The sequence below is a fragment of the Ailuropoda melanoleuca genome, chromosome 11 (genome assembly GCF_002007445.2).
Source record: "Ailuropoda melanoleuca isolate Jingjing chromosome 11, ASM200744v2, whole genome shotgun sequence".
Classification (NCBI taxonomy): domain Eukaryota; kingdom Metazoa; phylum Chordata; class Mammalia; order Carnivora; family Ursidae; genus Ailuropoda; species Ailuropoda melanoleuca.
In genome coordinates this window covers 22,100,555-22,126,503 of record NC_048228.1, presented here as the reverse complement: position 1 = coordinate 22,126,503, position 25,949 = coordinate 22,100,555, and the positions used below count along the sequence as shown (strand labels likewise).

At 40.1% G+C, this 25,949-nt stretch overlaps 1 protein-coding gene across 2 annotated transcripts in view; it reads left to right on the top strand.

Moving 5' to 3' along the window:
* The window catches only part of LOC100467733 (pro-epidermal growth factor), an 80,653-nt gene extending 56,077 nt beyond the window's left edge, over positions 1-24,576 (top strand). The window contains exons 11-20 of one of the 2 annotated variants that reach the window (XM_034671378.1): positions 285-433; positions 4,779-4,883; positions 6,433-6,656; positions 10,305-10,472; positions 11,163-11,312; positions 14,405-14,515; positions 18,702-18,818; positions 19,514-19,639; positions 22,931-23,053; positions 24,413-24,576. In XM_034671378.1, the coding sequence (XP_034527269.1) occupies positions 285-433; positions 4,779-4,883; positions 6,433-6,656; positions 10,305-10,472; positions 11,163-11,312; positions 14,405-14,515; positions 18,702-18,818; positions 19,514-19,639; positions 22,931-23,053; positions 24,413-24,561 (1,422 nt within the window). In that variant the 3' untranslated portion in view covers positions 24,562-24,576. The remainder of the gene's footprint in view (positions 1-284; positions 434-4,778; positions 4,884-6,432; positions 6,657-10,304; positions 10,473-11,162; positions 11,313-14,404; positions 14,516-18,701; positions 18,819-19,513; positions 19,640-22,930; positions 23,054-24,412) is intronic. The other variant, XM_034671379.1, reaches the window with a different exon arrangement.
* The last annotated feature ends 1,373 nt before the right edge of the window (positions 24,577-25,949 follow it).

Sequence of the window (25,949 nt, the reverse complement as noted above, 5' to 3'; positions counted from 1 at the left end):
CACACACACTATATATATATCTCGTTTTTGGTTTAGTATCATTATCCCCATTTAACCAATGAGGACACTGAGGATCTGAGACATGGAGGGACTTGCTTAGGTTTACACACATCTGGGAAGCGGCAGGGGTGGAAGGTGGAACTCAGTTGTACGTGTGCGTATCTCCAAAGCCAAGCTCTTAATGATGACGCTATATGATCTGAAGACTCTAACCGTATTTGTACATATTCCACATTAATTTTTAAAAACAAATCAGATAGAAATGCCTATGTTCTTTTTTGTAGATATACTTTGCCCAGACAGCCCTGAAGTGGATAGAGCGAGCTAATACGGATGGTTCCCAGCGAGAAAGGCTTGTTGAGGAAGCAGTAGATGTGCCGGAAGGTCTTGCCGTTGATTGGATTGACCGTAAATTGTACTGGACAGACAGAGGGTATGCTTCCTCCTTCACTTTGAAGCCACGTGGGATGGGAGGGAGGCCATAGGTGATACTGCCGGGCTCATTCTCCACTTCGAACCTAAGAAAACATTGCTAGGTGCTTGGGTGGGACTGGAGGAGAGATGCCCCTAATGCTGTCCTTATCCCCTCCACTGCCTCCACCCTACCAAGCAGGATGGTCCTCCTTTCATCAAGACTGGATCTGTATCCAAGGGAGAATTGTGAGGACCAAGAAAGTACCATGTGTTTTTACATTCCAGGCTGTGGTAAGGAGAGAAATGCAAAGCCTGCCTGAGTGCAATCAGTAAGCATCCCTTGAGCATCTGCTGTGGATAAGGCCCCATCCTGGGTAACATGCGAGATGCAAAGGAGCGTGGGGAGTGTCCCTCTTTGCAGTCGGCTCACAGTTTAGCCAAGGAGCTAAAGCACATGGACCCAGGAAAACCCAGCACAAATGCTTGTTCTGCATATCTATAGAAGAGACGTATAGAGAAGGCAGTGCATAAATAATGGCCAAATGAAGCGTGTACACACCCAGAGGGAGCTTTGGAAGAGGCTCCAGGAATCAGCCAGCCCAACCCGCTCCTTGTACAGACTGGAAGGCACGTGCCGTCTCCCCGTGAATAAGCATGAAGGAGGAAGCAAGGCTGAACGCGAGAGTTGTAGGCCGAGTCCTCATGAGATTGGAGAGAGGGTCTGCTTTCCCTCATGTGGGAAAGAACAGAACTAGAGAGAAGCCCTGATGTTTCTGCCCTCTGGGCGTGCTGCTCTCGGGGCTGTAGAGGGGCAGCTGTGCTTGGAGCGTGTGTGGCTTGCATGAGCCCCAGGAAGGGAGGCGGTGGGAGGGGGCTGGAGGAAGGAAGTGGCCGCGTCTCTCTCGTGTGTGCTATTGAGCGCCCACTCCTTGCTTCTGAGAGAGGCCACTCACCACAGAGAACAGGCAGCTGTCACAAGACAGTATTAGAAATCCTCTGTGCTCTAGGATGTTTTCTCAGTGTGATTTAAAGCCAGGGAGTGTCACAGTAGTCAACCTGTGCAACTGTATTAAAGTGAAAGAAGATGAAATTAATGAGGATTTCACCTCTAGGAAGTCAGCGGTCCCTGCCCAGAAGCAGAAGTGCCAGGGAACAGGTTTATAAGTTTGGGGGTAGGTTTCCTATGTCCCAGAAAAATTTCTTGGTCTAGATAACCCATGGGAAACAAATGGTGTTTTAAAAATGAGCCGAATGTATGGTGTGGTATACAGTTATCAATAATATGGTACTTTTATATCCATGGTAGGTACATTTTCTTTCATTCATTCATTTTTGTTTGTTTACTTAAACATGCCTTTATTCCTTTATTCTTTAGATATTTATTTATTGAACAACTGAAATGCATCAGACATTGTGCTAAAAGCTTTATATCCATGACACTATGAATCCCAAAAAGCTAAGTTTTCTTATCCCCAATTTAAAGATGAAAAAATGGAGAATTAAAGAGATATGGAACCTTTCCCAATGGCAAGCGGCCAGCAAGAAGTAGATCTGGAAGTTCAGTTACAGTAATGATAAAAATCATAATAACAGCCTCCTCTGTGTTGAGCTTACTTAAAAGGACGTTAAAATGTCAGCTGCGCATAATAACAGAGCTCATCTGTGGCTGTTCTCGGAAAGGTAAACGTTGATCAGGACAGCAGATGTCAGCCGCTCTTGGCCTCTCTGAGGATGCCAGGTCTCCTCATATTTCCCACATTTGCGTGGCACCTTTAATTTGCACAGTGTTTGATTAATGGCCCCATGGAACCTACTGCAAGGCAATGCCTTCAGGAGATAGTCACGCACCTCCGTGTCCTGGACAATCAGACCTCAACTTCCCCAGTTCACTGACTTCGGTAATAACAAGTCCTCTTCCCTCTAACAGCAGCTGTTAAAAGAAAACCTTTCATTTGTCTGGAAATGAGAGGTTTATAGCTTGAAAACCTTGATATTAGCTAGAAATTGGATTTAAATAACTGAGATTCCAAGCTCATGATATTAGATTATATGGTAACTTTTAGCCAGTTAAAAGAACCAGACTGGATGCTTACAGTTTATATTGGCTGAGGAAAAGACAGATTCAAATTAACATCTGACTGTAGGAAGGAAGCTAATTGATCATTCCACTGGCAATGCTATTATTTAGCAGTAAAGAATCCTGATTCTTAAAGTCAACTGCTCAGTAAAAATGAATCAGGAGGGCAAAAATATATGTTTGCTCCTGGGAGGTATAAATCACTCTACTAGGGTTCTGGATGGACAAGTCCTGCCCTGGAAACAGGGTGGATTTTGGAGTACCCCAGTGGCATTGAGACTGATTAGATCGTGGAAAAAAAGAAAGACACCCCACCAGGTCAAGGGTCATGCTTGAATGCGTGTGCACCCAAATGTCTGTGCTTGTCTTTGCTTTCTCATTACCCACACTGGAGTTAGAGATTTGCTTTCTGGCTCAATGAAATGGAGGTGTATTATTGGGTGAACCCCTGGGGGACCCGTGAAAGTAAATTCCAGCAATCCTGCCAGAGTCAGAAGCTTATGTCTGTCTTGATTCTCATCATTTCACTCCTGCTCAAAACAGCAAGAATTTAGAGATGATGTAACAGTGAGATCAGAACTGACAGTTTTATCTCCCCTGGTCACAGCAAGAGGCCTCAGAATTCCTTCCCTCCCAAGGGACAGGCTCAGTGACAGTTCTGATTGAGTGAATTTGACACATTGAGATCAAAAATACCTTCTACCAGCAGTACCTTACTGAGGATCACCTCATCTGGGAATAGAATTACCTTTAAAAAGTGTCTCTGTTGTACCAATGGCTTCCAGTTATCCACCGCCCTGAGCTGGTAATTTGCACAGTGTACTTGACCAGCACAGGCCCTGAGCCAATTTTGCCTTTGCCTCGCTCCTTGCGTAGAAACTACGAGGAGGACTATATGAAGCCCCTTCCCCACCAAGTGGCTAGAGATCACACTCCAATAAACCACCCAGAGATCCTTTGTGTTTAGTAGAACAGGAAAGAGAGAATAGTTCTGCCCTGTGTTTCTGGGCAGGCCTGTTTTTTGCGGACATTGCCTACAGAGCAAGAGATAGGGCTTTCCAGATGTTGGTTGAATAAGTTAAAGATAGTTATACTTTCTAGTTTGCGGCCGGGAAACAGGCTGAGCAGACCACATGGGGTGGGGAGGGGACGTTCTTCTTACCCCCTCCGCTGTGGTCCTGCCTGCTCCTGGATGCTGCTTGGAAGCCCAGGTTAGTACACAGGGTGGGGGGCGTTTGGGAATAAGGCATCTGTCTGATTCTGCCGCTTGTGTTCTTTATAGTCTCCGGACTCTAATTCCCTGTGCCTCTCCTGCTCAACTCTAAGCTCTGTAAGGACAAGGACAGGGTTTAGTTACTATTGTCCCCAATGCTTAGGCCAATCTCAACACACAGTAGGTGTTCAGTAAATATTTATTTGATAATAAAGGTCAGTTTAACAAATAGAAAAATCAGGAAACAAGGATTTTCTCCTCTGCCAGATTTTGAAGGGTTATTTTTTTTTGTTAATATTTAAAATTTATTTATTTGTCAGAGAGAGGGGTGGGAGTGTACAAGCATGGGGAATGGCAGGCAGAGAGAGAAGCAGAATTCCCACTGAGCAAGGAGCCTGATGCAGGACTCGATCCCAACACCCTGGGATCATGACCTGAGCTGAAGGCAGATACCTAACCAACTGAGCTACCCAGGCATCCCTATTTTTTTTTTAATGTAAAGATTAGCAAATAATATTTCAGTACTCCCGTTTGTCTTAGAATCATATTGAAGAAAATTAAGTCAACAGAAGTCTTCCCTCTGCCATCCTTTTGCTGACTGTCTCTGTGGCCCTTTGAGGCCTACTCTCCTCCTTCCTGTGGTCTGTGACCATGGAGATAATAGCTCCTCCCTTCTGGCTTTCGTTGGTTTCAGCAGGAGCCGTGAAGCAGTGAAGAAAAGGGGTTGGTGGTATTTACACTCCTGACTTTGTCCCTGCCAGGCCCCTGACACAGTCCCCTCTTACCATATCCTTTCACCATGTATTTTAGTTGTGTGGGATAAATATTGGGATACTGATTAAAAGGCCATTTAAAAAAAATAGAATTCATGGGTGTATGTCTTGACGTGTGTGTGTGTGTGTACGTGTGATGCCCTGACTTGTGTTGAGAGTGTGTGTGCATGTGTACACACATGTAACGGAGATAGTTTAGAATGCTCATCTTTGCATTGCAATAAGTAACAGGGAAGAGGAGCATGTTTGTTTAAAAAGTAAAGTTGATGTAACAAGCTCCTTTATCTTACATGCACCTTAGGAAATCTCTCATTGAAGGGAGTGATTTAAGTGGAAAACATCGTGAAATAATCATCAAGGAGGACATCTCTCAGCCACGAGGAATTGCTGTCCATCCGATGGCCAAGTAAGTATTTGTGAAAATAAGGCACTTTCCTGTAGAGGTTATGAGACACTTCATGTTCGATATACTGGTCTCCAAAATTTGTCTTAAGACCTCAGATGTTCAGTGGAATCAGAAATTAAGAAAATCCATGAGATTGGTTCAGACTTTCAGAAATGACGTAGCTAGCATGACTTCCTCATCCTTTTATGTCTTTCGACTTTCTATTCTTACATAAAAATTTTGTTATTCAGATAACCTTCCTTTTAAGCCAATTTAATTTTTTTTAAAAAGAAGTGGGCTATAATTCATTAGCCAATTAGATGCAAGCCCATGAAACTACTTTCTTTAAAAATCTGCATTATTACTTTCCTGAGTGAAGGATGGTATTTGGATTGCATGGCTTATGAATTCTATTTAGAAAAAAACATGAGTTTGAATGATAGGTCATTCCTAGATTTAGATAAGTGGAATAGAAATCATGAAAGATTAGAGGACTATATTGTTAATTGTGAATTAGTGACATATTGGTGACAAATGTTGGTTGAGGTTTAGAGAATTAAGGAGAATAATGGACTCCTTCCTAGTTGTTAAAAAACAAGGATTAAAAACTAACCCTATTTTATTTATAATGGGAATTTTATGATAGTCTATGGGAAATAATATACTGGCAGTAATTGGTAATTTATTTGGAGCCAGCCATATGATTAAAAAAGTGAGAATATAACCATCTCCAAACAAACCAGTATAAAAGACAATGAACCATATTGACCTCAAAAAGTGTGTGCCTCAGTGTCCGATTAATGGAACTTAAAATTGACTGCTGAGTACATTGTATAAAACTAGATAACAGGGGCGCCTGGGTGGCACAGCGGTTAAGCGTCTGCCTTCGGCTCAGGGCGTGATCCCGGCGTTATGGGATCGAGCCCCACATCAGGCTCCTCTGCTATGAGCCTGCTTCTTCCTCTGCCACTCCCCCTGCTTGTGTTCCCTCTCTCTCTGGCTGTCTCTATCTCTGTCAAATAAATAAATAAAAAATCTTTAAAACAAACAAACAAACAAAAAAACTAGATAACAGATAAATATGCTGTTTCCTTTATGTTGCAATTACACATTTATAGTGAATTTTAAAACAAACAAACAAACAAAAAAACTAGATAACAGATAAATATGCTGTTTCCTTTATGTTGCAATTACACATTTATAGTGAATTTTATAAATGCATAGCAGAGGAACAGGCCAACAAGACATTATTGCCTTTTGCAGCATGAAACGCTAATTTGAGAATATGCTCTTGAACACATTTTCAATTTTTCAAATTAATAATTTCTTCTTTATCCAATGATCTGAGCCTTAATTTGGCATTTCCTGTCCCCAGGACGCTGTACATTGGAAAGATAATTTTTGCTATTGAGAATTCTTTGTCCAGTGTACGCTGCTATACCTTCTATGTTCCTTGGTGTACCACTTCATTTTATTCTAAAGTGATCTACATCGACGTTTTCAGTGATGAAAGAATGGAGGAATTTTTTTTCATGCAAATTTTACTTGTTGTATGCTTTCTTGTTTAAAGGAGATTATTCTGGACTGATATGGGGATTAATCCACGAATTGAAAGTTCTTCTCTTCAAGGCATTGGCCGACTGGTTATAGCTAGTTCTGATCTGGTTTGGCCCAGTGGAATAACAATTGATTACTTAACTGACAAATTGTATTGGTGTGATGCCAAGCTGTCTGTCATCGAAATGGCCAATCTGGATGGTTCAAAACGCCAAAGACTTGCCCAGAACGATGTAGGTGAGGCTTTGGGATGGGTGATTTCTTCATCTTGACCCGAGTGTTGACAAGTGTTAAATACAAAATGTGTTTTTACACACACATACACACACACACACACACACACTGACTCATTCCCAGACACACCCTTCCCTCTGCCATATATGGTGAGAGAGTTATGGAGACAAACACACTGACAGACTTCTTTGGGGACTTCTGAGCTACAAAGGTTACCTTCGCATTGGAATACTGGATAAAACATAGTGCTGTATAATCATTTCTCTTTGCCAAGATTTCCCAAAATCAGAATGAAAATATTAAAAATTTTAAGACCTCTTTAGGAATAAGAACTTGATTCAGTTGTTGTCATTTGTTATGTTTTAGGCAATGTCATTTGTACAACTGTGATAGTATCACCTTCAGCTGTTAATGAGTATCCATTCATATGCAAAGATTAATAAATATAGTTTTCTTTCCTATTATATTTTCCGATTTTTCATGGGGTGTCAGGTATTTTCATAAATATATTTAAAATGCTGTAGTCTATGCTAAATGTTGAAAGAGAAATACTGGGGTTGCCTGAGGCTCAGTGGGTTAAGCGTGCAACTCTAGGTTTCAACTCAGGTCATGACCTCCAGGTAAAGAGATTGAGTCCTGTGTGGGGCTCCCTGCTCAGCGGGAAGTCTGCTTTCCCTCTGCCCTTCCCCTCACTCCTGTGAGTGTGCACACTCTCTCTCTTTCTCATAAATAAATAAATCTTTAAAAAGAGAGAGAGAGAGAGATACTGAATGTACCAGGAGCCACCGCATTTTCTTGAGCAGGAATTGTATATAAGACTGGCGCTTTGCTATAACCACTTAGGGAGCAGTATAAGGGTTGGATTGAAATCTGGAGTGAAGGAAATGAGTCAGGAGGCTACAACAGTTGTCCAGTCAACAGTCGATGAAGGCCTGAGATAGAACATTGCCATTTCAAAGCGGAGGATTAGAGTATTAAAAAAAAGATCTGTGAATGAAAAATTTAGAGGATTTGGTAATAGATTGAATATCAGAATGAGAGTCAGGGAGATGCTGAAGATGCTTCAGAGATTCAGAAACTGGTTGGTTCAGGAGACGCAAAATATATGGTCTATGCCTTTTACGAAGAAACTGACTAATAGTCTGTATATTTATTTTGTCCATTCTTTTTGGCTTAGAGGAGATAAATTTCTAGATTTGTATTATACATTAAATAGGTCATGATAATTATAATTGAAAATTATATATACTTCCAAGAGCCCTTAAAAATTAAAGGTATACTTTACAGTAAATCATAAGCTTAACTAAGATCATAGACTTTATTCATCCATGCACTTAACAGATATTTATTGAATCATTTTGGGAAGTGGAGATACAGTAGAGAGTAAAACAAAAATGGTTCCCGTGAAGTCATGGAGTCTGGGGGAAAGGGTGTATATTAAAAAAAAATGCATCACCCGAGTAAATGGGAAATTATAGCTTTGCAATATGAAGGCATAAGGGGATTTGAAAATAACCAGAATGTAAAGGTAGCATATGCTAAACCAAAAAGCATAACAGAACTCTGTGAACAATTTCTATGCTGCCGTAATCTGTGACTAATACAACTTCCTGTTAAAAGCCATTATCGATGGACTTTGGGGAGGGTATGTGTTGTAATGAGCACTGGGTATTATAGAAGACTGATGAATCACAGACCTGTACCTCTGAAACAAATAATACATTATATGTTAATTAATTGAATTTTAATTTTAAAAAAGCCATCAAATATTTGATATGAAAATATCTAAGTGACGATTTCCATCATTACAGTGCCATCTACTGGTGTGTAAGTGGTGGCTTCTCAGCTGCTCACTCAGGATTTTTAATGTAAAGACTCAGGGACTCATTCATTCTTTTTTTTTTTTTTTAGAGAAAGCATGCATGGTAGGGACGGGGAGGGGCGGAGGGAGAGGAAGAGAGAACATCTTAACAGGTTTCAGGCTCAGTGTGGAGCCTGACGCAGGGCTTGATCTCACCACTCTGAAATCATGGCCTGAGCCGAAATCAAGAGTTGGATGCATAACTGGCTGAGCCACCCAGGTGCCCCTGAAGGAATTCATTCTTCATTTAACATTCAACTGTGGCTCTTCCATTTAAAAAATAAGGAAGATTATGTCTAGTGTGAGGTATTTGTTGAAAAATGATAGCTAATTCTTGTCAACTATACTTCAATATTAAAAAAAAGAAAAATAAAAAATTTTAAAAAGATTAAAAAAAACATAGCTAATTCTAACACATGCTACAACATGGTTGAACCCTGGGGACATTGTGGTGAATGAATATGCCAATCACAAAAGACGTACCATATGACTCTATCTACTTGAAGTATCTAGAATAGTGACATTCATAGAAAAAGTAGAATGATGTTTGCCAGTGACTAAGAGGGGTGGGAAATGGGAAGCTGTGGTTTCATGGATATTAGAGTTTCAGTTTTGCAAGATAAAAAAGTTCTAGAAATTGGCTGTACAACAAAGTGAATGTACTTAACACTACTAAAAATATACGCTTAGGTTAAGATGATACATTTTATGTTAGATGTTTTTTGCTGTAACAAAAAACCCCCTCATAGCTATATAAAAAAATTTCCTTGTTGCATTTATGGCTTTAATTGGGAACAAAAGGCTAGAGACTAAAATGCATCTTAATGGCCCTGGTCAATAATGACTGATGGAGACTCATTGTCACCAGGACAGGTCATTTGAGTTTTCTGCCAGAAGAGGGAGACACATTCGAATCCACCAAATCCATTGCTCATTTGCAAAAATGACTGGACATGATTAAAGCTTCCAAATTTGGGGCTCCCTAGCTTTTGCCTCTTGAGATAGTGTATTACAGCATTTCCCTGCTTACTATATATACTTGAATATCTTATCAGGAAAGTTCCAGGGGCATGGAGAGGTGGGTTAGTGAGATGGGGTCAGAAGAGCCCACTTAGGGGTTGATAGGAGCCACGAAAATGGAGGCAGTAGATAATAAATGACCTTTAAAAAGCTTGGCTAAGAAGGGAAGGAAAAAGACAAATGAAAGCTAGAGGGGCCAGGAAGATGAAGATATTAAATGAGCTAAGGGAGGAAAGCTAGTAGAATGAAGAGAGTGAAGACGTAAAAGAAAGGCGTAATTGACAGAACAAGAGAGAAGAAAGAATGGGACCAGGAGCACAGGCCAGTGCACTAATACTAGATAACAGGAGAGATAGGAAAGGAGGTGGGGGTCGGATGCAGGGAAAAAGACAAGGAACCTAATGCAAAGAGAGGTAAAATAACTCACTAAGGTTTAGCCTATAGTGACAGAATCACCAAACACAGAAACATTGCTGCCCTGGCCTCCTCCTTCCCAATATTCTGCCAATCAGCCCACATTCTCCCACTCCTCAAATGCTGAGTGACAACGCGAGGACCTCATACCACCAGGCTCCCATTCTAAGATGAGGTTCCCTCATCATGGGGGTTCTTCTTGGTGCAGGCGTAGGAAGTGGTGTGTATCTTGCTTAACAGCTATATTATAGGAAAGCTTTAGTGTGGGAATTGTGTGAGCATGTTGTAAGCCTTATTCTTTAAAAAATATTCATGACAAAGACAAGATGTATGTAATGGATTTAAACTGTTTCCAGGGCACCCCTTTGCTGTGGCTGTGTTTGAGGATCATGTGTGGTTCTCGGATTGGACTATGCCATCGGTAATAAGGGTGAACAAGAGGACTGGCAAAAATAGGGTACGTCTCCGAGGCAGCATGCTGAAGCCTTCATCACTGGTTGTAGTTCATCCATTGGCAAAACCAGGTACACTGGACATCACACAGTGTTTCTTTGGCTGGCATCTGTAACTATTCTAATTGCTTGATGGGAGAGGAGGAGGGGAGTTTATTGCGATTCTCACTAATTTGGGTAGATGCTAAAATTTCCTGAGATTTGGATTGGGCTTAAACTGAGACAATCTGGTAGTGAATTTGGGCTTTATCTCTCCATTCTCATGTTTACTTCTCCTGACCAGCTTCTACTTAAATTGTTCCTTTTCAAGGACTCTTGGGTTCAAGGCACTGAGGGTGGGGATGTGGGAAGGGGGGCAACTTAGACACCTGCAGTAGGAGCTTCTTCTCTTCTGGGGCCTTTCCCTACCCCCCCCCCCCGAGAGTGCCGGTGAGTAGCGTCATTCAGTGTCCTGTAATAACTTCCTTCTCAATTGCCCTTTGTCAGTTTGACTAGATTATGAGTCAGGAAATAGGGATCACATCTGCCTAAAGAGCTTCTTGAACAAAAGTACTGGCTATACTCAATAAATACTCATGTGGTTATAACATTCTGAGCTGGTCTTAGAACTGGCTTAGAACTCCTTTGAAATAGCTCTTGATATAGGCTCCATTTCGACACACTGAGTTTCTCCCTCCAAAAGCTCTACGCTGTGATTTGTATCAATGGCATTTTTTTTTTATCTCCAAGCCCATCTGTGAATGTATCTCTTTTCCCCACAAGGAGCACAGCCCTGCTTACATCAAAATGGAGGCTGTGAACATATTTGCAAAGAGAGGTTTGGAACTGCTCAGTGTTTGTGTCGCGAAGGTTTTGTGAAAGCCCCAGATGGGAAAATGTGTCTGGCTCTGAATGGCCATGAGATACCGGCAGGTAAGATGATAAATTGTGTGGCTAAATTATCTTATTTTGTTGCAGGAATATAATTCTACATCAATCCCTATGCTTTTGTTTAATATTTTGTATTATTAAAATTTCCCTGCGTCGGGGCACCTGCGTGGCTCAGTCGGTTAAGCATCTGACTCTTGATTTCAGCTCAGGGCATGATCTCACGGTTGTGGAATTGAGCCCGGCATTGGGCTCTGTGCTGGACGTGGAGCCTGCCTAAAGATTCTCTCTCCCTCTGCCTCTGCAACCAGCCCCCCAAAATATTCTCTGCTTTTAGGAATGCCATGTCTTTTTGTTTTGTTTCTTTCTCTCCTCTGATGAGTTTGGGCTCCTTATTAAAGACTCAATTCAATTGACCTCCTCTAGTTCTAAAATTAACAAATAAAAGATAGTATTCAAAACATAGAGCTCCAGTCCTCCGGCCCCCAATTAACAGTGGAATGGCCCCAACTTGGAAAAAAAATGCCAGCATTTTATGTTCAGAGACACTTTGTTTAGACGTTTTATGGCCTCAAATTTAGAGGTAGTAATATACAATCCTCCTACCATATAACTGGTCTTAATAAAGAAAAGTCAAGTCCTTTATAGTAAATAACTTTAGGATAGTAAGTAAGTGTAGGGAAAGTAGCCTGAGAAGGCTTGTGATCCGTGTTTAAAAAACTAAATACAACTTTGAGGAAGAGGAAGGAAGAAGAAACCAAACGCGATGTGTAGCTGGTAATGCTGATTTGCTTCCCTTGAATGTGCATGCAAGCAGTTAAGGAGTCATTGGATTCATTTCCTGATATCTTCATACCAAAGAGAATTTAAATTTTATTAAAGATTTTTAAAAATTCATTTATCTAGGAGGCATGGTGTAAGTTAGGTGATAGATTACCAGCAAACAAATGGGTTGATTATCCATGGACCAGAATCAGTTATTTTGGATTTTCAGAATTTTCTATTGTTTTTTTAGAGCAACAGTTCTCAATATTTTTGGTTTTAGGACCCCTTTACATTCTTTTTTTTAAAGATTTATCTTAGAGAGAGGGAGAGTGCATGCACAAGTGCACGTGCGAGGGGAGAGGGGCAGAGGGAGAGTTCTCAAGTAGACTCCCCACTGAGCACGAGCCTGACTCTGGGGCTCAGGGGCCACAGCCCTGATACCATGACCTGAGTCGAAATCAAGAGTCGGACAGCAGGTATTACCCATGGACCCCTTTTCACTCTTAACTGTGATTGAAAACCCCAAAGAGCTTTTGTTAATGTGGGTTATATCTACCAATGTTTAAAATATTAGAAATTAAAACTAAAACTTGAGAAAATATATCTATTAAAATTACAATAATATTCCATTATGTATGAACATAACATATTTTCCAGGGAAATAAATGAGATAACGATTTTCTATAACAAAAATATGTAGTGAGCATAATGGTACTGTTTTACATTTGTATCCTGAATGTCTGGCTTAATATAGGGCAGCTGGATTCTCATATCTGCTTCTATGTTAAATCTGTTGCTGTGTTGTTTTGGTTGAAGCCTATGAAGAAAATCTGACCTCACACAGATGTGCATTTGCAAGAGAGAGGATTGATCATTTAATAGCCTTTTCAGATGACTTTTTTGTATATCCTCTGTTGATACGATGGCAGAACTGGACAGGTCTTAGTTTCTTAAACCATAGTTGTTGTGTGGAATCTGAAGCCACATCAATAAACTTTTTGTCACCAGCTAGGTTAAAATCCAGTGGTCTATCTTGTACTTTGAGTGGCTCTTTTATCAATGGGTGGTTTTGTGGCATCATGTTGGTTGTTTGAAAATACGGATTGGCTCAGTTGTGCATATCTTCCAAGCGTCACACCCACATACAAATCACATTCATTAATTATTACCATCAAACTCATTAGACACAACTTTGAGTGTTGGGATTTTCGTCAAGCTCAGGGTAGTGGAGAAAAGTTTTCAGAATTCTACTTTTCACTTGAAAGCTGAAATTTTATCATTGGCAATAAGTAATGTCAATTGTTTTTCTTGAAACGACAGAAAAACTTCATTTTTGAGAAAACACTTGCCAAATTTCCAAGTGTTAATGACATACTTTGTCAGCCTTTCAAGTAAAAATTATGTTCAATGAAAAAAGAAGCTCGTTGTAGTTTGCCACTCAAAGCATACGTAAGTGCTTTCCCTCCAGATGACCATCGTAACTTCGGCGGGTACACAGTGTTTTCAACATACCCATTTCATTACGGAGAATATTGAGGAGCCAAGTATTCCATGGTTGAGATTTTTTAAAATGAATAATTCTTACTGCTTCATCATGGTTCTTCTCAACTGGGACAGGATGTGTGTGTGTGTGTGTGTGTGTGTGTGTGAGTGTGTGCAGTGAAGAACATGACTATTAGTTGAGTTTGGTGCCATTGCCGTAATTCATGCCAAGGTGCTGGCAGTTTTACCTAATGTCTAATATCACATGTATTTGCATTTTGTGAAAATACTTTTGACCTTATGGACTCTGTGCAATGGGAACCCGGGGGTCCATGGACCACACTTAGAGAACACACTTAGTATTTTAGGGTATCCATTTTTCCCATGTATGGAGGAATTGCATAGGTCCCATACCTATGTTAACTTATGGCTTGTTTATACCCTTCCACATTTCTAAATACAGGTAAAATAAGGCCAAAATAAGTATTGAAAGCAGCCTAAAGGAGAAGGAATATATATGGAAGGCAAGTTTGGGATATCATCCTATTAATTTGTCCTTAGTGATGGTGGGCTGTGATTGTGAGTTGGTTTTGTGCATAAGGATTTTGGTATTCTACTCTTATTGTTTTTGCCAGTACCTCAAAGAGTCCTGTCTTTTTTGCCCTCTGGCTCTCCCAACCCTCAACCACCAAGTGCACTGAGTGATGCTTGGAGGGTATGGTGTAACAGGCAAGATTTTTTAAGTCACCAAGACACTGCTAGTTTTCCTGAATGCTCTTCCTGTAAGACTAAGTCTAAACTTACAACCAGCAAACAGCCATAAATAAAAATGTAATCAAACTTTCCTGATCATAAAAGGTAAATTAACTGAATCTGTCGACCTTCACTAGGTAATGAAGCAGATCAAGTAACACCATTGGATGTCTTATCCAGGAACAGAGGATTTGAAGATAGCGTTACAGAATCTCAGCGTTTGCTAGTGGCTGAAATCATGGTATCAGGTATGATTAAGGAGTTCTCCAGTACAGCTTTGGTTCCAGCGATTTCCATCCTACCAGTTAGAATCCTGAATTAGCTCTCTAACTTTGGCTAAGTGTACACAAAACTAGTGAGGCCAAATTTTGGACTCAAACTTTGATCCTTCTTTTCTGAACCACGTGCCTGAGGAAGATGGCTCCATATTAGACTGGACATGAACTTCACTCATTGAGAGTCTTTGAACTGAAACTTCTTTGAAGAAATCTAACTTGGAAAGGAAGGTGAAAAATAAGACAGAACAGATTTGAGTGTGTCCCCATCCATACCTAGTAATTTTGATATTTAGCCCATCTAGCTATAATTCCATTAGTGTGAAAAGTAGATAGTAACTGATAAGCAAATATGGGTTGGTTTCTCTAGAGTTTACAAACAACAAAAGTTAAAATTGTGTTCTTCTATATGGCACATTTATTACCAAAATGCTAAATAATTTGTTCAGTATGTAACAATTTCAGGGAACCTAATTCTTTTATATTCTGTATTCACTCAGGAGGTCAGTGGTTTTCAAACTGGGCTTCACTCAGCCCTAGAACCTCTGCAAGCCTCAGCACTTCTTCACTGCTCTCTACCTGTAATCAGTACAGATCTACTTTGAAACATTTAATTTATTTATATTTCTAAGATTTTATTTTAACAAAGTATCTGTGGCTAAAAATAAGTTTGAAAGCTCCACCTTAAGACCTTAGATACACTTAAAGTGCTCATCCAACTTTGGTGGTCTACACAGTACTTTATCTGTGTATGAGACCCTGGAGACCTCTTACCTTTCCTTATAAGAACTTATCAGTACAGTGGCGCCTGGGTTAAGTGCCTTGATTTCAGCTCAGTTCATGATCTCAGGGTTGGGAGATCGAACCCGGCATCAGGCTCCCCATTGAATGTGGAGCCTGCTTAAGATTCTCTCTCCCTCTCCCTTGGGCCCTCAACTCTCTCTCTCTCAGAAAAAAAAAAAAGAACTTATCAGTATGATTTTTTATAAAATACACAGAAGTGAATATTTTTGGTAATAATAATTTGTATGGAGCTTTAGAGTTTACCAGGTACTTTACCCTCTAATTTGATTCTTTTTTTTTTTTTAAGATTTCTTTATTTATTTGAGAGAGAGAGAGAGGGGGGAGGGGAGGGGCAGAGGGAGAGGAGAGAGAATCTCAAGCAGATTCACTGCTGAGCACAGAGCCCAATCTCACAACCCCAAGATCAGTCCCAAGAGTTGGAAGCTTAACTAACTGAACTGCACAGGTGCCCCTCTGATTTGATTCTTATCACAACTTATCACTTTACAGATTTGAAAACTGAGGCTAAGATATATTAAGGTAATGACTTTACCAAAGGTTTTTTGAAAATTATGAGGAAATAATTAATTCATATCAAGAAAAAGTCTAGAAAACAGCGCATTAGGAATATTACTCATTTAGTGATTATTTATTTGTTACACACTGTGCTAAGCACTAGGAATATGATAATGAACTAAATATAGCAGTGTTCTCCAAGGTCACAGTCTGATGTAGACACAAACAAATGATAGACTAAAAGAGTTTAAATAATATTAGCAGTATTGAAAGCCATTTAAAGATTGCTAAGGATCCCTAAAAGTTCCCAGAGCATAACTGGAAAGACTGATGTTTGGGAGATTCAAAGACCAAGATAATGACAGATAGTAAATTAGACACATGGGTGATGAGATAGCCAAAGATTTGGAATACATATACTGTATAATAGGCTGTGTTTGGCTTCATACCTGAGACTTGACTTTGTGCAGAGTAGATGGAATCGACTGTCTTTGTGAAAACTGCCTCATCTTTCCATAGCTGAATTGCGTTCTCTGTTGTCGTAGTCTATAAAGTTTTAGTTCTACTCGTGTTAGGTTTAGGGGTCATATTTATATTTTGTAGTGAGATTTCATTTAAATAAAGTGTCTATGCTAAAAAGAATTTGAAACTCTATAATAGATTTTAGGTTTGGATCAATATATTCTTATTCCCCAAAGACATACAGACTGCCCTGTAGCAAGTAGATCTGTATACAACCAGGCAAAGAAATTCAATCATGAAAAGGTTTCGTTGTCAAGTTTACTAAAATAATGAGTTCTTCTAAATTCATGAATAAAATTTAAAATTCTTAACATGGCCTGTTGGGCATTAGCTGAGCTAGTCCTTACACACCTCTCCAGCCTCAGAGTGTGCCTTTCTGTCCTCGGCTTTCTATGGCCAGCATCAGTTACACTGGCCTTGCCTGTAACAGACAGATGCTGTGTTCTCAGCCCACAGTGCTCTTTCTACACCCTTCCTAGTCCTGTGTATCCTTCAGATCTCAGCTTCAGATCTCGCTCAGAAAGCTTTTCCTAGTCTCCTAAGCAGGTGAGATGAGAGTTATTTCAGCTCTCTTAGAACCTGGTGTTGTTTATTGAGAGTGCTTATCACAGCTGTACTTCAATAACTAATTGTACGAGAAAACAGAGACCCTGTCTATATTCTCCATCGCCATATTTTTGGTTCTCATTAGGATCTGGCACATTGTAGATACTTTTACAAATTAATTTTAGTAGTTTAACTAATTGGCTCAAGAGGCTTTTCTAGTGTGATAAGGCTAATTCTGATTCAGACTCTCACAATAACCTTCTTCTTTATCATCCTTATTTACATATGTATAAAATATTATTCTCAGGTCTTTTTTTTTTTTAAATCACTTTTTTCCAAGTCCTTACAATTATCATGTGAAGCAGACTGGACAAGAAGTGTCACTCATATTAGGAGAAGAGGGATGAGAAGCCCAGGCACTCATTGCTTCCAGATCTTGTTTGTGGCAGAAAGAACTTTGGCTATAGCCCATCCCCCACCCCCCCAACCGCATATCCATTGCTTTTCATTATGCAAAAGCTGCCTTGGGGTTTGCAAGTTACCAAATAAATCCTGAATCATATTCTAATTTAAGGCAATTCTGCAAGTGATTTAAAATGTCTTAGGTAATTGGATCTTGTCCACTATACACTGAACAGCCTTGTGACTTGAGAGCTAGTCTTCCAAATAAATGCCAAATCAAATGGATAATTGATTTAGTCTGAACTTATCCATCTTGAAGAGTCATGAGTGACAGGAGATGACCAAGCAAGAATGAAGGGCATGTGTTCCCACAAGAGAAATCTCACTCAAATAGCTAAACAAATCAAATGCAATTACCCAACGTCTGCATTCACATTGGAACCTGAATCCTACTTAGATCACCTAACTTTCTTTAATTTATGGGCAAGTTTAGAGGGCTTCTTTTACTCTTCTGTACTCAGATGAGCAAACTTACCAGTGAATAGAGGGATGATAGTTTATATCCTGCTGTGGTATGTCAGATCCCCCCAACTCCGACTGTGGCATTTGGAGAATGATTATATACGTAAGTAGTCAAAAGAAAAAATAAACAACTTGCTCATGTATATGACCCAACATGCAGTTCTGTCCCCTGGGGCATTTGCATTTCAATGGAGTATGAAATGAAATGATCCATTTACAGCATTTAGTTTATATGGTTCATGACTTTGTAAAAATGCCTTGAGATTTGCAAGTCACTGCATAAATCCTGACAATAAACATACATTGTGACATACATATTCTCTTATATATGAGACATACCTTTAGTAAATTGACAATAAATCTTTTTACTGTATCTTGTATTATTGTAATGAATTCTTATTGTATCTCTGCCATGTTGGTACACAGACCTACTTGTTATGTATGAGTCTGTGTCTTTTGGGGGGGGATAAGGCTATATGGACCCCCATTGTATGTCTTAATAGTTGAGAATTCTCAAATAAACAATAAAACTTTCGATATTTGAGTCCATTTACTCCTGGAAATTTTATAGTTCAAGTTTGCAAATGCTTTTAAAAAAATTATAAACAACTTCACTCAGGGCTCTTTGAACACCAAATAGTTCTTTAACACTAAAGATTTCCTGAGAGCATGTAAACGGGAGCACATAGCTTATGGACCCTTTAATGTATATATAGCTTACAGGTCAACTCATTGTTTCTCTTTGGAGGTTAACTGGTCCCAGAACTCAGAAAGGAAGTGCTGGGATGTTCTGTAGAGCCTGAAACATTCAAGTCCATTTCCCCCCGAAGGTCTGCAAATAATCTGATGGGGTTCTTGCTGTTTGCAGATGCTGATGACTGCGGTCCTGTGGGATGCAGTACACGAGCTCAGTGTGTTTCAGAGGGAGAAAATGCCACATGTCAGTGTTTGAAAGGATTTACTGGGAATGGAAAACTGTGTTTTGGTAAGAGCAAAGGCCAATACACATATCTGGAAAATAGTGAACCAGAAACATTCTTTCAGATAATACTGATTCAAAAGCTCCACAGGATTTATGTAATCAGCAGGATTGAATAAATTATTTGATATTAGCTAAAAAGATAATGGATGGCATATATAGAATATATGAAACATATAGTATGCTGTTATATTACAGTGAGTTTATATTAAAATTTCATGCTATATGCAGTTGATATAAAGGAGAAAATTTTATAATTAGTTTCAGAAGCATGAATTTGCATTTGAGTCAAACTTATAAATTCACCAATTACAATAAAAATACAACTTTCCCCCCTAAAAGCTGAGGTCATAAGTTTTAGTTTAATAAATAGGTTATGCTGGATAGGTTTCCATTTTATATTGAGTGCCTTGAAATTTTAAGTTCGTGATTACTGTAAAAATCTCAGTTTTTATGGTCTGAAACTCTGGCACAATCTGATTTATTTACACATACTTAGCTAAGCAGACACCTAAGCAATCTGTAAAAATTGATTCGGAAGTGAACTTTGTGGCCAAGATGCAGAGTGTACATTACATTTGCAAACAGTATCTGTAAGCAGCTGAATGATCGTATGCAAGCTTATACTTATTTTTTCCCTATGATTCTCATTTATGCCAAGATTGTCTACCTATTTCACTAGCTCATCATTTTGCCCACAGATATAGATGAATGTGAGACGGGCACCACAGTTTGCCCTCCTACCTCCTCTAAGTGCGTCAATACTGAAGGCGGCTATGTCTGCCGGTGCTCAGAAGGCTACCGAGGCGATGGGATTCACTGTCTTGGTAAGAGAGTGTGTGTGCCAAGGGTGGAATGTGGAGGCAGGGCTCAGAGGATTGGGAAACACTGTGGGTGTGGTGAGTCGAGAGAAGACAGGATATAATTTAAGTGCCACGCTTGTTAAGACTAAAAGAGAAGTTGCGTGACCTGTTCAAGCTGACATATCTTGATTCTGGATGAACAGTCAAGTTTGTACCCTTGTGCTAGGATGGCACTAGTCAGCTTCAAGACCCTGCAGAGGTTGTGGGCCCCTCTGCCTTCCTAATTGTTTCTCTGGAGTTTGAGTGATGCCAGTGCCTCAGCAACGCTCCACACCTCGAGCCATCATGGGAGGGGGGGAGTCATACAGCATTTTCCCTCTGCCTGGATTTTGCACGAGCGCCGTGGTGAACTGCAGAGTTGATGGAGGCTTGTTGGCAGTCCCTGATCTGTGCATAAAGGAGCGGAGGAGTGGTTCTGTGAAAGGGCTCATTGGGGGCTCTTGATAAGTGTCAGTAGATGGGAGATTCAAGCCACTGATGTTTAGATACAAGTGAAGAATGATGAAGACCTCTCTCATAATCACCGTCCTCTGCCAAGATCTGGGTGTGGCTTCTGGGCTGGAGCTCGCTCGGTGGTTGTCTTGTACCATGCCAGGTGTCGGGAGCATAGCAGAGCCCCACAAGTGGGGACCTGCTTGAAGCCATCCTCGCCCAGTGAAGTGCTTACCTGGAGTTTAACAGGGCTTTCACATGTCTCTTCCAGTATTTTCTTTGCCTTCTGAAAACATACAGATCTTATCATGGTGAGGGGCAGATGACCTGATAAAACTGAAATGATACTGCTCTCTCCCACATGCTGAGGTTAAAGATGAAACGTCAGTCACGACTACCAAGATGATTTTGGATCTGGTTGGTATAAATCAGACCTTTATCAGATTAGTTTTGTGGAGTCCACAGTCATTTGTAAATTCTCTTTTAAGCACATATTTGGCTCTCAGTCAGGAAAGTGCCACTGCTCTAATTAACCAGGCTCATAGATAATTTAGACAAACAGGCTTTGTATTTACTTTGAAGAGACAAGAAGGTATACTTTTTGGATGTTTAAACTCATGACACTGGATTCTCTGTTACTAACCTGCCTCCTTCCAGTAGTGAACATGCAACAGGGTATCACGGCCCAGCCTGCCTGGGGGCAGGGAGTCCTTAGGCCCCGTGGAAGAATGTGCTTACTCCTGTTCTCTCCCTGCCTGTCTGTCTCCCCTCCCCTCTCCCTCTTCCGGTATCTCTGCTTCTCTCTCCCTCCCTCCTTCTCTCCTTCCTCCTTTCAGATATATGTAGATATAGTGCTTTAAACCATGCCTGGAACATAATAAACGTCGTGTAAAAGTGTTGTTCTTCTTCCTAGAAGTGGTTGTATTTCTTGGCCAAGAGTATGTCTTTGTTTTTGCTTCTTGGAAAAGCTATCTCTGACCCTGAAGGCTCACAGAGATTATAGAAATTTTAGAGATACAGAGACTGCAGGGATACAGAGATTATAGAGATTTCATAGAAATTATAACATGAAGTCAGTAAAAAAAAAAAAAGACTCAATGAGTCATTCGGGATAGCTGTTCAATGTGACAAATGTTTACCTGGCACTTATTAGTGCAAAGACACAGTCCTCCGAAGTGTGAGGGACACCTGAATGATGGGGAGCTGTGATAAGTGGTGAAGAGGGGTATGCATTATGAGAGAAGTAAAAACTACAGTGAAAGTTCCCAACTGGAAGAATGTCTGTTTGAGGTATTAGGAAAGACTTCATGAAGGAAGTATCATGGACCTTGGAGCATGAGTAAATTTTCAGTAGGCAGAAATGGGAAGGAATGGGGAGCATTCCAAGCATGAGCATATAACAGGTCTCTGGGGATAGAGAATAGCTGAAATGAGCTAAGTAGAGTGTATGTAAACTAGGTTGGCCTTCCTGCTGTGGTTTGGGGATGGGGGACCTGGTGTCTCCTCCTTTTCTTATAAGAACCTCAATCCTATTGGATTAGGGCCTCACTCTTATGACCTCATTTAACTCCGATGACTTCCTTGAAGGCCCCATCTCTAAATATGGTCACACTGGGGGTTAGAGCTGCAACGTAGAGATTTTGGGGGAGATCCAATTCAGTTCATAACAGGTGGGTTGGATTACATACGTAGAAGACTAGAAGCTGAAGGTCAGTCATTAGGGTTTTACTTCTATAGACCAACCCTATCCAGTACACCTGTAATATACGCTACCTATATAATTTTACATTTTCTAATAGCCACGTTACAAAAAGTACAAACAGGTGAAATTAATTTTTATATTTTATTAAATCCAACATATCCAAGATATTAACATTTTAATATGTAATCAGTTTAAAAATCATTGAGATATTTTATATTCTTTCTTATTTTTTGGCACTAAGTCTTCAAAATCTGGGAAGTGTTTTACACTTACAGTGTATGTCAGTGTAGACCAGCTGCANGTTTAAAAATCATTGAGATATTTTATATTCTTTCTTATTTTGGCACTAAGTCTTCAAAATCTGGGAAGTGTTTTACACTTACAGTGTATGTCAGTGTAGACCAGCTGCAGTCCAGGTGCTCACACACACACATGGTGATGGCTACCGTATTGGGCAGCTCAGCTGTAGGCAACAGAGAGCTTTTGAGTCAAGTGGTGCAGTGATGGGAAATGTGCTTTAGCGAGTTAATCTGGCACTAGTGTTTAGGAGTGGGGGAGAGAGGGGATGCAGGAAATGTAGTGAGGCTGTTCTTATGTAAAATCGAGGAGAAGATTTAAATGCTAGGCTGGTGGTGATTGAGAAAGAAAACAGTGGTAGTTGGGAAGTAAAGGGATGACTTAGTTTATATCACGCAGAAAAAAAGCTTTTATTTGCTATAACATGTACGTCAATGACTGGATGCCTATTTGCAAAAGTTAAGAATGAATCTGTAGGATCTGGTTTTCTAAATGTTGGCCTAGGGCTTGTTTACCAATCTCCAGCCTTCCCACTCAACTGCCTGTTGGGATGACTCCTTTCCTCCCAAGCACTGGGAAAATTATCCAGCCTTATTTCAGGAGTTTAGAACGCCTGAATGGGAGGCAGTTGAGGGGCCCACTGCATCCTTGTGTCCAACGTTCATGATAGAGTTTTTTAATAAAAAAATAAAGACTCTGAGAGCGTGCAGCGTGGCAGAGGTTGAAGCTGCTCCCCTTCCAGAATGTTGGCTTTTCCCATGATATAACCCTTCCTCCTCCTCCGCACCTCACTTTTCTCTTCCCTACTCCTTTGTTTCTGGCAGATATTAATGAGTGCCAATTGGGCATGCACACCTGTGGGGAAAATGCCACCTGTACAAATACGGAGGGGAACTACACCTGCATGTGTGCCGGCAGCCTGTCTGAACCTGGACAGATATGCGCTGGTAGGTTGGCGGGTGGTCTAGGTTCAAGGAAGGGACTTAATTCTGGAAAATTCTAGACCCCAATGTATTTGCTCTAGAGAGTCTAGGAATCATTCGATTCAATGGGCTGGTGAGTTTACGTTCCTGATCAGGTGGTTGCTAAGCTTGGGGATGCGAAGTAGTCCAAGTTTTCTTAATTTAATAGCATCTGGAAGAAATTCTTTTTTTATTACTCACAATTCAATAAAGGTGGGAATACAGGTGGTTCTCTTTAACTATGCGACTAATGTCTTAAGTTATAATGTTGATTTCTGGGGCTGCTGGAAAAACGTTTCCGGTCAAGGCAGGTCAGGAAGGATGCCTGGACCCTTAGCATTTTGAATCACTTTTAAAGCTTTTAAAATATTACCTTAAAAAATTAGTATTTCTTGATCTGAATTAGAACTTCAGCTCTTTTTTCTTTTCTTTTTTTTTGATGTTAACGGTCGCCTTCTGTTTCCTTGAGGCTCTCCCCAAATGGCAGTATCTTCTCACCACCTGCACCCCAGAAGGGGAGCTGGATTCACCCCGACCCTGGAAACCAGGATCGGGAGCTCTTACGCCACCACTCCCAGCAATTTACCTGTCTCAGCTCTGCAAGCAGGAAACAAGGGAAATTTCTGCACTTACTTGGGTCTCTTTTTTTTAACACATTATTTTTCTCAGATAGTTTGCTCTTCTTATAGGTATTGAAAGACTGCTAATATTTATACAGTCAGCTACACACCTAATGTTTTCCTTTTAATAAGCAGAGAACCATTCAATAAAAGGGACGTCACCGCTTTAACATTCCCTCTGTTATGGTAACATTTCTTTTCTGTCAGATTTGCTAGTCTTGTCTTTGAGGGCTCCCCTCATATTTACACCATTTTTAGAAGAAAGCGTTGTGTGGGAGAAATTTTTGAGGCTTCCAGGATATGGAGGGTAAGGGGCTGTGTGTTGGTGGGTAGTTTATAAACCATGAAGAGATACTTTTGTTCAGCGAGACCCTCTTAAAGCTAGCTGTCATTTCACATCATTGGTGTGTGCTTGTGGATGACAGGTGGCTTTCATAATGAGACCAGTGACTCGGGATTCATGCGGTAATTTAGAATCTACCATTCTCTTACTTGCCTCCAATACGCTTTATGTCAGAAAATACTGGACCTAAAGAAAGAAGGGCTGGCTTCATGGTGAATGACGTGAAGTCTGGTTAGGCAAGTGAAATCTAGAGTTGCTTCTGAGTTCTTGTCACTAAAAGACACTAGATCACAAATTGTTCACAGAGACTAGTTCCGGATATTGATCCCTGAAAGACCTAATCACTTCAGAAAGTAAAAGTAATGTCTTTGATTTTTGTAGACTCCACTCCATCTTCTCATCTCATGGAGGATGGCCGCCATTCTGTGAGAACTAGTGACCACGAATGCCCCTCATCCTATGAGGGCTACTGCCTCTATAACGGTGTGTGTATGTACATCGAAGCAGTTGACAGATACGCATGCAAGTAAGTCAAGCTTTTGTGACGGCTCAGAGATATGAGATTGCAGTCCATAACTTTTAGCTAATTCATAACATTTGTATCAAGGAGATTTTTCTGTAATTAGGTTTTTGCTAGGGAAAAACACACAAACACACGCATACAGATTTTATGCGTGTGTGTATGTGTGTGTGTGTACGTACGTACTGCACCCTCCCTGCCTATCGTCCCCCAAGCCCCGAGCTGCCAATGGTAAATACACGTTTAAAGAATTGGTGATTTCCCCTTTTTCTTGATGTTACTACTGGTACAGTCTGGGGCTTAAACCTCTCGTTCTGGCTGAAAACTTAGGTTTGTGAAAGAATTCCTTAAAACTCTGATTTATTTTCTGCTACATATGTGGAGCACATCCACGATACGTTTCTGACTTTACAAAAGTGTTATATATACACACTGGACTTCTGACCTTCAGTTTTCTACACTGGAAAAACAATGATTTTTCTGCAGTTTCTAATAGCTGGTGTTTACACTTCTGTTGCTCAGTAACAATTGCTGGAAGCAGCCCTTGCTTCTGTTTGTTCCTTTTTTGTCCCATGACGGTTTCACAGTGGGCACAGTGAACTGAAAAGTAGGTTTGAGGGTGAGCTGAGATGGTAGGTCCTCCCACCGTACTTACTCAGAAAACATTTCCCTTGCAGCAATACCTAGTTCTGCATCAAATTTTACTTTTAATGGATTTCGTATTTTCAAGTCAATCAGAGGGAACTGATAGGTCCTGAAAAATAAATAGGTCCCCTGGGGCTAGACTCCTGACTCATTGGTAATTTCCTCTGTGCCTGAGGAAGAAATGATAAGATATTCTGATCCTCATGAATAGATGCTATAAGCTTAAAGGCTTTTATTATTTTATGAATAATAATCAGCAGAAACATAGTCTAAATTGTTGGAAGAACAAGTTATATTCTGTGACAAAGTGAATGGCCTTGCATTATAAATCATGTCAGCCAGACAAAAGTAATGAAAAATGCTCGTGAATATTAGTGAAAATGACTCAATTCCTATAGAATTCTACCTTCACGTTCATATTTGCATGCTGTAATTTTCTAACCTAAGATAAATCCAATCTTCACTATAGTTATCCTTGATTTTGATAATAAAAATCAATTTTTTCCCTTGTTCATGGTTTCTTATTATCCACAATAAGGAAATGATGAAGATAAATGTGCTACTTTATTAGATCATGGTTTCTTTTTCTCTAGGATACTTTAACTTTAGATTATAAGAGACATTACAATAATGTGAAGGGTACTTCACAATTACGAATTGCATTTAGCACATTGTTTTCATTTGACCTGATAGCATCCATTCATTAAATGATTTATGAACTCTTTAGTACACTGCTTTTCTTTCTGTCATTAA